The sequence below is a fragment of the Salminus brasiliensis genome, chromosome 1 (genome assembly GCF_030463535.1).
Source record: "Salminus brasiliensis chromosome 1, fSalBra1.hap2, whole genome shotgun sequence".
In the NCBI taxonomy this organism is placed as follows: domain Eukaryota; kingdom Metazoa; phylum Chordata; class Actinopteri; order Characiformes; family Bryconidae; genus Salminus; species Salminus brasiliensis.
The window spans coordinates 25,985,812-26,000,583 of NC_132878.1; the positions used below are offsets into that span (position 1 = coordinate 25,985,812).

At 40.2% G+C, this 14,772-nt stretch overlaps 1 protein-coding gene across 3 annotated transcripts in view; it reads right to left on the bottom strand.

Moving 5' to 3' along the window:
* The window catches only part of sptbn4a (spectrin, beta, non-erythrocytic 4a), a 55,109-nt gene that overhangs the window by 16,182 nt on the left and 24,155 nt on the right, over positions 1-14,772 (bottom strand). For all 3 annotated transcript variants that reach the window (XR_011979303.1, XM_072676189.1, XM_072676176.1), the window contains exons 5-17: positions 13,898-13,987; positions 11,331-11,609; positions 10,094-10,224; positions 9,649-9,853; positions 8,529-8,774; positions 6,844-6,978; positions 5,037-5,281; positions 4,635-4,773; positions 4,131-4,215; positions 3,537-3,724; positions 1,284-2,251; positions 958-1,018; positions 95-348 (exon numbers count right to left, since the gene is read on the bottom strand). Coding sequence is in view for 2 of the 3 variants with exons in the window: in XM_072676189.1 (XP_072532290.1) it covers positions 95-348; positions 958-1,018; positions 1,284-2,251; positions 3,537-3,724; positions 4,131-4,215; positions 4,635-4,773; positions 5,037-5,281; positions 6,844-6,978; positions 8,529-8,774; positions 9,649-9,853; positions 10,094-10,224; positions 11,331-11,609; positions 13,898-13,987 (3,026 nt within the window). In the remaining variant the exon portion in view is untranslated. The remainder of the gene's footprint in view (positions 1-94; positions 349-957; positions 1,019-1,283; positions 2,252-3,536; positions 3,725-4,130; positions 4,216-4,634; positions 4,774-5,036; positions 5,282-6,843; positions 6,979-8,528; positions 8,775-9,648; positions 9,854-10,093; positions 10,225-11,330; positions 11,610-13,897; positions 13,988-14,772) is intronic.

Genomic DNA, 14,772 nt, shown 5'->3' on the forward strand with positions numbered 1-14,772 from the left:
GAAGGTGTACCATAGAGACTCCATATGACAGATGCAGGTAAGTATGGAGTCTATGGTCAGTGTTTACAGTGACCTATTCAATTTAAAAAAATACCTATTGGGGCTCCTCTCTTTGCCCTCCTCCTCATGCTTGCGGTACAGGAAGCCCTCGTGGCGGACGGTGTGTGTGGGAGGCTGAGGCGTGCTTGGGATGCTCTGTGCCGGGGCAGAACGAGATCGACGGGTCTCCTCTGGCTCTTTAGGACGTGGCCTCCGCCGTGGTTTGGGCCGATCACGAGCGCGAGGGCGATCGAGGCGAGTGACAGGGGCTGAAAGACTGCTGGGAGGCCGATAGGTCTCTCCTCTTGCCTGAGAAAGATTTTTAAAATATCTGTTTATTCATATATAATTATTTGTATATATATAGAATTTTTACAACTTAATCTATCAAAATAGCAAATGGTTTGGACCAAAGCTGTTCAGTTTCTACAGAATGTTTAACTTCCTATTGCTGATCAGTGGCTGGTAGGTAAAGCAGTCAACCTAACAAGTAACAGATACCCAGAATTCACAAAAATGAGATGCCTTGTTCTCTACTGCCTAAATACTACTGCCTCTACTGCCTATAACCCATGACAGCATTATAACCCAAAGCTTATATAAAACCCCAAAAAGCTTACACAGACACTGTAGTTACAGAGTAAATGCATTACCAATCACTCCCATATCAGATTTAGACATCACTACTGTGTATGCTAATGTTTTACCGCTGGCCAGATAGCCAGATAACTGGATTTTGAATCCTCAAATGTTTAAGGCTTATTATCTTATACTACGTCATAAAAAAGATGCGATTTTCCAAACATTATAAAGTCGTAGTATATATTAATTTTGACAAAAAACTATCCACCACACATATGACTGTGGTAACCTTTGGGACACTATTCATGTAATAGTGAAACAAGCAGCAGTACTCACATGGCATGCTTCTCTCTCCTGTACCTGTTCAACGATCTCAGCCATGGTGGAGCGCTTCTCCCTACAACAGCAAGACATGTGAGAGAGTGAGAGATACAAAACATTCACTATTAGTGCAATTATAAATACATATACACCCTGAATATCCAAACAATTAACTGTGACACATAAGACTTTCTTACATAAGACTACTTAAGATTACACACGACTCCTCTTTTGTTAACCACAGTCGCATTAAGATACACCAGATGCCCGATGAACGTTTGTGGGATACTAACAGCCATTGTATTATCCATTCATTCATGCAAACACACACTATCCCTCACCCTGACTGCCTCTTGTCTGATCCTTCTTTCCCAGACTCCTGGTCACTGGAGTCCTGCCTTTGCAGCCTGTGTTTGCCACTGCCTTCCTGCTCGCTGGACGACTGCCTTTCCAGCCGCCGCCGATAGCGCTCCTGCCGCACAATCAGCGGCAGCTCATTCAGCCTGGCCTGGATCTCCTGCTCGCTAGATGTCTGTCGACCCAGTCGGTACTCCCTCTCCCGTCGCAGGTGATCCATCTGGGGGTCCGAGCGGCTGCCTCGAGGGTCCCTCTGCAGCCTGCTGTGGATCATTTCCAGAGAGGGATCCATGCCCATTGGAGTCCCAGGGCTATCTGCTGCTCCACCAACGAAATGGCTGTGGTGGGCTTCCAAAAGAGGTGGAACAGCTTTGTGGATGTGGTTGATTTTGGGCTGGAGGTAGTCAGCTTTCAGGTGTTGCCAGGCGTACGCCAATTTGGGTTCGGTGACCCCCACGGCGCCAAGATGGTTCAGGCTGTGATGGCTGGAGCAATCAGCTCCCATGACAGCCTGCTGGTTTAACCCGGTGTAGCTAGAGCTGTCCACCCCTAAAACACCCTGTTGATTTAATCCAGTGTAACTGGAGCTGTTCACCCCCAAAACGCTGACTTGTTGGTTTAGTCCATGGTAGCTAGGGCTTTCTAGCCCTAGTACACCCTGTTGGCTCAGTCCATGGTAGGAAGAGCCATTCATGACCGGTGTGTACGGATTCAGTGTAGATGTGAGCCTCTGGGTAAGTGGGTGCGTAGCTGTGTGCACCATGGCATGAGAGAGGTCTTGAGGGTTGGGCTTGGGCTCAAGGAGTGTGTCCTGGAGAGGGTTCCGGAAGAGAGATGATGAAGAGGAGGAGGAAGAAGAGCTGGGCACCAGGCAGGAGAGAGGGAACATCTGTCTGTTGAGGAGAGATGAGGTGGAAGGCTGCTTACTCTGCTCTTCCTTCAGTTTCTCCGCCTAGGCAGACATGGAGAGAGTGTTTATTAAGTAGTGTTCTCATGAACTGTACATTCATACAAGTGTCCTGCTTCGTGTGGTATAAATGAGATTCACCACTGTTTCTAGAACGAGTGTTCAACTGAGCATTACAATCAGCCAAACAAGTAAAAAAGTGAGCAAGTGATTTTGAATGTGGCACAATAGTGCTAGGTATGCCGGTTCAAGCATCTCCCAAACTATTGTGCGCACAGAGAGTTTGCCTGAATTGCGTCGCCATGTATACCACATTTTTAAAGGAACAGCCACAAATATAAACAAAAAAGAGTCTATGTAGGCTTTATTTATTCACTAAATGACAATTCACTACACTGACATAGCATTTTATATTATCTTTAAAAATTCAACCAATAAAACGGTTCATTTACTCAGAATATGAAGATTTTTTAATAATATTTTTTCAAATACACAGCATTTTTGGAGGAAAATTGTCCTGTAAAAATACTGGATCCTTCTTAAAAGTATTATTATTCCACTATGGATACGAGAGAAATAGTTTTGCTGACTGTTTGGTGCACTTTACTTCCGGAGAAAACGCTGTTACCTCCGTTTAGCAAAAGCAACTTCACATTCAGTAAACTGAAGCAAAGTAGAGTGGTTTTTAAGGGAATGTAAGAAACTGTTTTCTGTTTATGCCGTTGAGTTTACACATGGTTAGACTTTCTAGGGTTTAATGCAGGCTTCATTGCAGGGCTTCCCAACTCCTAAAGATCTACCCTCCTACAAAGTTGAGTTCCAACACCCCTATCTCGGTTTAAGTGGTTGTCAAAAATCTGGAACATCTCTGGCTCCCTATGATTTTTTTTTTTTTTTAGAGAAGTTTAGTTTAGGGATGGAATCTAACTGTGTGGTGTGTAGCTCTCCATAGGCAGATCTGGGCAACTTCGGTTTAAGAAGAAGGGATCAAAGGGGTCAAAGAAGAATGCAAGCAAACAGATAGACCTGAACTGGTTCAATCTGGTTCAGTGCTGCTGTGCAAAATGTCACTCCTTTAAATGGCTGTCTAACTTTAAACGGCTGCCTCAAATGGGCTACAACAGTTGTCCAACATGTCCAATGGGCAAAGGACTGTCCAGGGTCACACATCATGCTGACAATTATGCAAAAGGCACCTTGTTAAATCCGTAGCCATCACATGCTACTATGTAGGTGTACTTACTAAGCTACAAACTCAATATATTGCTAGATTTATACAGAGACATTTGTTGATAGATCAGAACGCAGCAGAGCTAGTTTCTGTTCTGACCTGTCGTAAGGAGCTAAAGTGTTCCTTCCATGTAGCTGCTGCTTTCCTGAATGCTTCATGTCGGCGAATCAGCTGCTCTACTTCATCCGGTCCGCCCTCTGCCTCACGTCTGCTACTGAGTGGTTCCTTTGATGTTAGCCACACTTGCTCAACTGTACTTGGCTGGGCAGACTGTAACCTTTGCTGCACTGTAGACACAAAAAAACAACATTGGTTATACTGACATTCATTCTTTGTTTGCTATGTTTTGACATTTTTTGAAATGGAAACGTGATAGAATTGCACACTGGATTCGTTTTTTCTAATTACCTATTGTATCGTTCACTCTAACAGAAAGGGTTTTCGACTCAACGATCGTCACTCAACACTTTTTGGTGCTATATAGGGCTATTTTAAATAAGTTCTAAACAAAAACATCAACAAACAGTATAACATTTAAGCATAAATGGTTATTCGAGGTGTCAAAGTTATCTGTGTACGTAGTGTAATTTGACAATGTTTTGTAAAGTTGTGTAACATTGCAAAACATCAGTATTAATTAAAAAGCACACAGCGTGTAAATTAATGTCATTATCAGCACATAGATGCTCTTACTGCACTGAAGCCTCTCCCAGTGCTGGTCCCACTTCTCATTCAGATCTTTCTGCTTTGCCATCACATACTCCAACTTCTCTTTCACCTAAGTGAGACAGAAAGGGGAGGTGGGGGGACATAGCATTATATAACAGACTAGCCCTGTTTACATGCACACCAATGGCTCACTATTAGTCTAAGACTGAAATTATCCAAGTTTTGACCATTGTCATGGTCCATCTAACTTAATTTGGATCAACTGGATATTTTAGTCATTTGGATTAAATTGAGGTTTAGACATGTAAAGGCTTTAAAGTAACTTTTTTTTTTGTAACTTTTTAAGCTTTTGCCATAGTTTACCACTTTTCCAGTAGTAATGCTGTTGCAGTAATACAGTTTGGTCTGCTTAAACTCTTTTGGTGGTAGAACAGTTTAGCAGATTGACCAGCAGCTTCTCACAATGCCAATAAGTTCATGTTTACCTGCTCTATATTCTGTGGTGTGTATATATGTGATTGTGTGTACCTCCTCAGCTGCAGGGTTGTGTGCAGCAAGCAGCATCTTTCCCATGTCCACACACTGCAAGAAGCTCTTGCTCTTGTTCTCCATCTTACTTTTCAGATTCTGGTGCTGGGAGATCATATTCTCCAGGGCTGACAGATCCCTACAACACACACACACACACACAAAGAAAGGAATGATGTGTTTTATCACTCCCATTTGAATGCCGTTGACAAGATGAGAGAAAAATGGCAGCTGAATAGTTCAGGTGCTGCACATTCCAGAGCCCAAATTCTGTACTTTTCTTCTGTCTAATTTAATATATAGTCCAGCTGTGATAACAACAACAACAACTAATTAAAATACAGCGTGTTTTCCTTTTACAAAGAAAAAAACATTGGTTAATACTAAAGTGCAGCCTCATACCGGGCATCTTCATTAGGCCCGATCTGTCCCATGATTCCGTCTGTCCACATGCTGAGCTCGCGCACCACGGCAAAGAACTGGATTTTATCAGTTACTGTAGTAACCTGCACGCGACTCCCTTCGCATGCCACAAGCAGCTCCTTCCACGCCAGCATCACCTCCTGTTCCCGGGCCAGGATAGCATCGGCTTTCTCGCCGGCGTAGATCGCACGGAGCTGAGATGCATTCTCTTGCAGCTGACGCACCTAAATAGTTCAAATCATTATAACCAGTGGTCAAATTGTGAAAAAATAGACAATTCAGGCATGTGATTTCACAGACAAATATAAGCTTTTTGTCATTCTACAGTCATTACACTTTTTGTTCACATAAAAGGCAGTATTTCGACAAAACTCCCTTATTAGTGCATTGAGGTCTGTAACAATTATAGCCAGATATGTGAATAATAAACCACAAAAACAAGCAACAATATTATCATTTGAAGTAATAACATCATGTATTTTCTGAAACAAATTCAATATAGAGCTGCAGCTTTAATACCTGAGGGGATTTTCCATATTCTGTCAGTGAAATAATATTATAGCAAAATACATCAATAACAAACAATGTGATGATAATAAACCATTGTATTGTGTATCATATTAATCCAAACAGGACAGACAAATGGCATCCCCTTAAATCATCCCCCCCTTAAATCAAGTTAATATGATATCACAGCCAGTTCAGGGGGAACTTCTCCCACCACAGGTTCCCAACCCTAGTTCTGGAACATTTTTGTGATTTACTGCTATAACACAGCCTTCGAAATCAGGAAGCTGACTCTTTGCATCAGGTGTGTAGATAGCAGGGAAAACAGCAAAACAGGCAGGACAGGGGTACTGTAGAATCCAGGTGGGCAATCACAGCACAATACCAAAAACGTGGCGGGAGGAGAATATTACAGACACACAAAAGTCTGTAAAATTTACAAAAAAAGTAAACAGCCTTGGAGTAGTAAGATGCTAGTAATATGGCTAAAAAAGTACTAAAAGTACTAAAAAGCTGGCAGGCTGACCAGCTCATTGGCCGAATAAAGTGGTTGCCCCTCACTGATGTCATATAAGACCAAAGAAACTGTTAGAAATACAATTGAAATGACTTGTAATATGTATAAAAATGCTGGATGCAATTTTGCATGAAAAGAATGTGCATATTTGGTGTCTCTGGTGTGTCCTATAGCATGTGACCAACCAGGAGAATGTTACAGAGTGGCAGTTCTCCTCACTAGAAAGTATCAGCTTATGTTTTATATAAAGCTATAAAATCTAACCTAAAATATAAAAAGCATCTGGGAAAGTTATGCTATAATAGGATACCATGTTTTACAGCAATGTGACTTTTACAGTAAAGGGGAAGTACTGTAATGTGACACTTGCATTTTGCAATGTAGTAAAAAATAATAGGACATGAGGTATGATAACCTGACCAGTTTATTTAAGGGTAAAGTAGCAAGACATAATAGGACATCCCTGCAAGATCACTTCTACAGGAGCTACTTTAGTCTATGTTTGTAGATAACAGTCAGTCACACAGTGTCACAAACCACATAAAGAAGTCTTTTAGAGGTTACTGAACAACTCCACATAGTTTAAAGGAGAGTGTTTGACGATAAATGGTAAACTTTGTTAGGGTACTGTAAGGTACAGTGAGGTAAGGATTGTCACAGAGTCTAAATGGGAAATTCCCTTTCCTCACATTCAGACTAGTTTATCAGTAGTGGTGGCTGCACCTGGTCTGTACAGGTGTTAAGTGTGTGTGTGTGGCTCACCTGTGAGACAAGCAGCTGCAGAGAGTGTTCGAAGGAGTGCAACAGTCTCTGGAGTGTGCCGGGGTTAGCTGTGCTCACCTGACAGGAGCGCACCTCCGGCAACTGCCTCATTTTCCCCTCGATCTGCACCAACACCTAAAAACGCAAACACACACAAACACACAATAAGTCAATTAACATGATGCTATTATTAACTGTTTGGTAGTGGGGGATTTTTTGGGGGGGATGTGTGTAGTTTTAGAACTCCACAGCTTTCAGAACATTAATTGATCAACTAACCTTTGAAACTCAGAGTACATTGAGAGTAATCCCCGGTCACCATATAGCTAAGCCACTATATAACATATGGATGGAATAAACAGTAAATAAAAATAAATACTTATTCTTACTTACTTAGTAACTTAGCTAACATTATTAAATAAAAGGTAAACAAACTGTAAAATGTAAAAAATAAATAAATATTCAGAATAATGAACAGAACTGCAAATTATTCTAAACAACAAAAAACATTTAAGGAAATCTCATAACATTTAAAAAAAATATATATATTGAATATTTGACTGTAGTAATGAAGTGGTAATTTATTAGTTGGAAGTGGTAATGAAACTTGTCAAAAATGCAATAATAATTACAGTATTTCCTAAATTAATACCTGAATTATTTTGTAGACTAAATTACCTTTTGGTGTCTAGTTTATAATATTAAAATATGCATAATATTTCCTATTTCTAATTAATAGTCCTACCAAACTTCTGAAAGGTACTGTTCACTCAATCAGGTGTGTCTAGACTGCTGCATTATATCTCTGCAAGAAGTCTGTGCATGTTTGATTGGCTAGGTCTGGAAGTTTGTGGGGTGTGCATCAGGGGAGAATCAGGTGGTGTAACGCTCCCTCTACTGGCCAGATCTGTAGTTGCGTTCTTTTTTTTCCAAAGCAGTATATGACCCTATATGCACATATATCATAAAGGACTGTGCATGAATTTCAAAATATGTGTAGAAATATATATTTCATACTGTATCATTTATTGGATAATACTGCATAAATGCATACTGTATCTGTAGTAAACATAAATATGAATTATTGCACATTTATGTAAAATATGTATGATAGTTACGGTTGCAGTCCCTCACCTTGCTGGTGATTTCTGGATAAATGGACCAATAGAAACGCTCCAAAATGACTCATCTAAATCTAAATCTAAATCTTTTTACACTGACATTTATTGAAAGTAAAGAGGGCTTTTTCCTTCTACTGAAAGTATTGGAGATACAAGGATTTAGCATTTAAAAAAAATATGTATTACATATGTTCATCTGTGTTTGCTGATATACGTATCTATATATGGAACCATATATCCCAATTTTCAATTAAGTTGCTATATATATATATCACATATATTTTGATATGTGGATTGGAAATCGCTTATGACTATATTCCAAATATGCTTTACTGTATGATATAATAGGATACCATATTTTACTGCAATGTGACACATACATATGTGACAAATATATGTTATAAGGGAATATATGATATAAGGGAATTCTATGTATTCTAATATATGTCATATATTGCCAAGTGTCATCACTGTAGCTAATTTCTCACCAGTGGAACAATTTCAAGTGCTTTTTCAGTTTAGTGTGTGTAAACTGTGACACTGTGTGTATTGTGGTCTTTAAACCTCTTGGCAGTCGGTAAAGAACTTGTGGAGCTGGTGGGACGCGGCCAGCATCTGCGCTCTGGTCTCCATCAGTTCCTGCAGGTCTGCCCACGACTCGTTCAAGCCATCCTTCCACTCAGCAATGGTGGCAGCGTCCGTGTGGCCACAGTCAATCATTTCGTTCACCATCTTATTAACTGAGTCCATCTGCCTTTGACCCACAGAGCTGGTCTCGGCACGGAACTTGGTGAACATGTCCTGCAGAGCCTGGAGAAAGCCACACACAAGAATCAGCACCTTCATATCATCCATACACCAGCTATCATTGATGGAAAATGTGTGGAAATGTGTTCAAGAATCATGAATCATGAATTATGATTTATGGCTCATGAGTCATGAATCACACTACACTATCTCACAGTCTGATCTGGTCGAAGCGAATCGCTTCATTTACATATTAATGCTGTATGGTAGGAAGCCTTAGCAAGTCAGCATTTTCTCCAGCATTTTCTCCTGAAGACCAGCATTAGAATTCCATCATTGCAGTTTACAATAGCTTGAAAAGGTAAAAGTGACATAATAAAGGTCATGTGATGATCTTAATGACAACTATAATGTACTGCGTATGTATAATATGATTATTTGTATTATTAGTAATTACTGTAAATAATGGTTATTGCTTTTTACTTCTATTATTTATTTTGTGTATATATTGGTAATTTATCTAAGTTTTTGCATCTGAATGCCGTGCTATCCCTTTTCTGCTGTGACACTGAGAATTTCCCCACTGTGGGACTAATAAAGGATTATCTTATCTTATCTTACTGTATCGTTAGCAAAATTCATAAACTGTCCATGAACCCTGCTTATGTGGCTTATGTACCCTGCCCCATGAACTTCCAGTGACAATCATCCAGCCGTTTTCATATGATGGGTGACCATAATTATCCATGCATTGTTAACTGGGTCCTGGAGATCTACCACCCTGCAGAGTTTAGCTCCAACTCTAATCTATGTAAGGCCTTCAAGTGCTTCTATCTCCAGTGGGTAGGTCTCCAGTAACAGAAGAGCATGGTGTGGGTGTTTGTGTGTGTGTGTGTGTCTGTGTGTGTGTGTGTGTGTGTGTGTGTGTTTAACAGACCGTGACATGTTCCAGATCCTGTCCGAGCTCTGTGGAGCTGGCCACAGCCTCTCGCTCCGAAATCCATTTCTCCAGGGCCTCCACCTCCCTCTTCAGCTGATAGAGCCAGTACTGCTGCTCTAGCTTCGTCTTCCTCTGCTCCACCAGGTCCTTCAGAGACACGTACAACCGGTCGATATGAGCCTGCTGCTTCGTGATCTGCTCACTGAGGGACAGAAAAAAGAGGGGGGAAAACACTGATGTGATTCATGACTTCAGCTAACAGTGATGAAGTCTGAAATTTTAGTGATCAAGACTAGTATCACTTGATTACAGATATTGGAGGGAAGGGTTTCAGAATCAGAATCAGAAATACTTGATCTCAGGAGGGAAATTGAAGTTATTACAGTTGCAACCGTTCATGTAAGAATAAACACTCTGTGTTTATCTGTCAGGAGGCAATTACCTGTCTGGATGTCCCAGCTCCAGCATACGGCGGCACTGCTGAGACAGGAAGCCCACAGTTTCTGCGTAGTTCTCCACCTTCTGCTCTAAAGCCAGCTGCTCCTTCAGCAACCTTAGAGTGCTCGCTTCATCCTACAGACAGAGAGTGTGAGAGACAGAGATGGAGGAAGAGAGAGAGAGAGAGATAAAGACAGACACCCCACAACATTAACCATAGGCTACAGCTACAGTTTTACAATCTTGTACTGTGGTCTCTCATCTTACACACACACATACACACAATAAAGAGATCATACGGTCACATTAACAAACCACACACAGGTAAACTAAATTTTTGGGTTTCTGTGTTTAAGGTAGTATTTATATGTGAAATACATACATAATAATAAAGTATGATCTTTGTTATATTATTTTAAATAATATATGAATCCCTAAAATACTTAAAAATAATGCTTCAGTTTTAATGCTACTGTTTTAATTGTTGGTGTGATTACTTTGCCTTAAGCCTCAGAAGTAGTACTCTTAAGAATTATGGTTCTAAATGGAATTTGGCTTAGACCTAGGGTTCGGAAAATCTTTAACATGCTAATGTTAGGCTGTGTTTTGAACGTTGCCATGCTTGTCACAACCATGCTGGTTAAGCAGATAAACGAGCATGAGACTTGCATAAACCAGCTTAAAGCCATATTGAATATAGCTATTTAAATGACAGTACATGGCCGTTTAAAGGCCTGTAATACATTTCTACAGAGCCAAAGAGGCCAGGGTATACGAAGGGGCTTTAGCAATTTCTGACGTTCACAAATCATGTCATGTCAAATAGACTATATGGACAAAAGTATTGGGACACCTGCTCATTCATTGTTTCTTCTGAAATCAAGGGTATAAAAAAAAAGAGTTGATCCTGCTTTTGATGGAGTAACTGTCTCTACTAGATTTTGGGGCATTGCTGTGAGTATTTGATTGTGTTCAGCAACAAGAAAGCTCTATGGTCCTTATGTAGTGCATATGTACAATAAGTATAAACTCTAAACCCCAAATAATTCGCTATTATTCAAAATATAGAGACATTTGTGTTTCAGTCATAATAGATATAGTATATAGACCTATAGATGTATAGCACATTATTTGTGTATAAATTCCAGACATTTGTTCATTCAAACTATTGTATTTAGGTAGTGTAAAAATAACGACTGTAATAACTCCCGACTTTCAAATTGGGTTATTGCTATACGTACGTTTCCATTCTCCTCGTTGAGAACGTGAAGTTTCTGGCCGCTTAGCCAGGACTCCGCCTTCGCTGCCTCCGTGTAATACTGCTGGGCGTGGCTCACGGCATCCAGCATCACGGTGCGACGCTCCACCTCTACTTGTAGCACCTCCCACAGCTGCCTCACATGCACCGCCCCCTCCCTCACCAGCTCCACCTCAGGTGTGCGGAGGGCAGCGACGGCCTCTGCCCGCTCTAGCACCTCTTCCAGCCGCGGCCGCCGAGCCTGCAGCTCCATCTGCAGAGCCTGTACAACCAGTCAGCCAATCACAAACACAGTGAAAAACATCCAAATTAGCGAGTCAGTGGACAAATTGTTCACGACATATGGCAATCCTCTTTGATCATGTATATGCTTAACAACATGAACATTATTCAATTATTTTATATTAAATTACAATCAATCTTAACATCTTCCATTAAAAAAACAAAATGATTCCATGGTAAGGTAACATGGTCCTTTCAGTAGTCTTTACCTATTATCTTTTTATCTGACTATGAGGACATACAGTGTCAATGATGCAAAGCGCCTCTCCTATAAAACATCAAAAGGTACCTGAGTGCTAACGGCGCCCCCTTGAGGAGGCTCTTCTGATTCAGTGTTAAAAACCAGGTCCTTGTGGCGCCCCACTACTAACACTCCTTTTTAATATAATTAATGCATGGTCAAAATTTACTAAGGCATGTGAATAGATTCCTTTAGCTTGGTCATTATTTAGTAAAGCTTGGGATTAAGATAATTAAGATCCAACAAATTTTGATCATTCTCAAATCTAAATCTTTTAAAGACAATGCATGTCCTCGTTATCTTATAACAAGCCAAATGTAATGGAGTGCAATACAAATTCTCCATAGTGGGCTAATATCATGTTGCTTGTGTTTAGCATTAGCAGCTATCAGTGAAGTCTACTAAAACTAACTAGGCTAACTAAGCAACTGTTCCCGGGTTTTAGCTTTAAGGTTTTGAAAGACACTGTATGAGGGCATGTTACCTCACTAGCATGGCTTCACAGGTTCATTAGTTTTTTGTAAACTTTTAGTGGTGTAGTTGGGCCCTCATATTGTCATGATGTTTACTTATGCCATATCCCAGGTCGGAGGGAAACATAAGTTTAGAAATTCAGTATGGAGCACAATGTAGACATGTAATTTCAGGTAAAATAGACAGATAGTGACTGAAAACTACTTGAATGTTGTTTACGATCGATACAAGGTAGTGATATGCTACTGGCATTAGTGTCAACTAAATCAACATTAGCGTCTAAGATTTAATGCTCTACTAGTGTTCTTCAAGGGTTCTTCAAAGGTTTGTTGCTAAAGGCGACAGATATATAAAGATATATGACAACCGTCTGAATTTTAAAGTGTTCTTAGGACTCGTGTAGATGATTAAAAACAAAAAACGAATGAGAATTCCATTAATAACTAATGCCTGCTAGACAAGGTTGAGGATGAAGTCGTGTCTGTTGTAATAATGTGTGGACCGCATTCTTAATGCAATAATTTTAACAGCTCTAAAGACAGCAATGTTTGAAAGCATTGCTTTTCATCAATCAAATAATTCAAACACAATCAATCCAGCCAGCCAATCAGGAACAACACAGATCAATAAAACACTTACAGGACCAATAGGATATGGAGTAATCAAGTGTACAATAAAACAAGCGCCAAACAGGTTCACACTCAGTGTTCAGCTACGGCACTTTTAACACATGTAGCAGTGAAAAAAATGCAGAATAGCTACTGAATGATTTACAGCAGCTGTTTCTAAAAGACCCATGCATGCCATATTCAGCTTCTGTTGGAAGCCATTTAAGGCAAAAGCAGTCATATAAATCAATAATTCAGAATGTACACAGCGCTTCCATCGCCCCAATCTTTTTTTAGACCAATGCAAATCATAAAGTGTTAGGAAAAATCATTTTACATCATATAAGCATAATTTACATTGTAGGATAGACAGTTTTTCTTAGGAAGTATGTTAGGACAGCACAAGTGAAAGAAAGAATACTGGACCGTGGTCAGTTTATGCTTAGACTATTATATAATGAACAGGAATACACAATTAGGTGGACCCTGTCTTGCATTTCCAGACACTGGTCACATAAAATTACAACACCTGCCTTGATATCCTACCTAATTGCCACTGTAATAGAAACACCAATCTTGTACCTCCGCTCACTGGCCACTTTGGTAGAAATACAAGCCCTGTACTTCCACTCACTGGCCATTTTTAGTAGAAACACCTACTGTGATCTGCCAAACCTGGCCACTTTATTAAAAACACCCGTCTTGTACTTTCACTCCCTGGCCACTTTATTGGAAACACCTGTCTTATACTTCCACTTGCTGGCCACTGTATTAGAAACACCTGTCTTGTACTTCCACTTTCTGGCCATTGTATGAGCTCTTCCTACCACATCAGTGTCACTGTTTCTGTTAAACTGGCTAATTAATGTGTAGTGCTTATTAATTTCATATTAAGCCATAATATTTGGAATGTTTTAATCAAAGGCTTTTCCTTTAAGTTTCTACCTCATGGGTTTTAACAAGCTGCTGAACACTCTGCAGGTTGGTCCCATATTCCTTAGAGGAGGCCAAAGGTAATCGCTCCTGAATCCACACCTGAAAAAGAGAGAGAGAGAGAGAGAAAGAAAGAGAGAGAGAGAGAGAGAGACAGAGGGATCAGGCAGGTAATATATAAAGAGAAAATAAATAAAAGGAGTAAAATGAATCTCTAACCTTACGATGTGATTTGATTTAGGAAAGTATGCAGTATGAAAACAATCAATCCTGTGGACTATATCATATGATTCAGAACATAGGAATCATGCCCCTCCACCCCAATCATTCCTAACTCATCCTTGGTTGTGGGGCAGCCGTTGTCTAATGGTTAGAGAAGCAGGCTTAGGACTGACTGAAGTGGCTGCTTCAATCCCTTGGACTGGGGCTTTCCTGGGGCGTGGAGGTGGGAGGCGATGAAACAGTGTTTTCTCCTGCATCAAAATTTATGACTAAGGTGCACTTGAGCAAGGCACTGAACCACTAATTGCAGTAGTGTTGAGGTCCACTGCTCCCAGTTTGAGTGTTCACTGCCATGGATGGGCTAAATGCAGGCTATATTCTACTGAACTACTATCTATGTTAAATTAGGCAAAAATGATTATCATTTTTGGAGAAATGGATTCCACACTGTCCCCCTTTTTTTTATGCCTTTATTGTAGTATTTTAAGCTAGCTCTAATTCTAATGTTCTGAAATCACAAGAGTGTAAAAAGCAAAGTGAAATGAGTCACCACTGGTAGAAAGCTGTAGCCCTCCACACAAAAGGTGCAGCTAAAGCAGCCCAACAGATTTCTGCTATACATTTCAAATGAAACTTACAGCAATGATTCTGAATACTTTTATGAT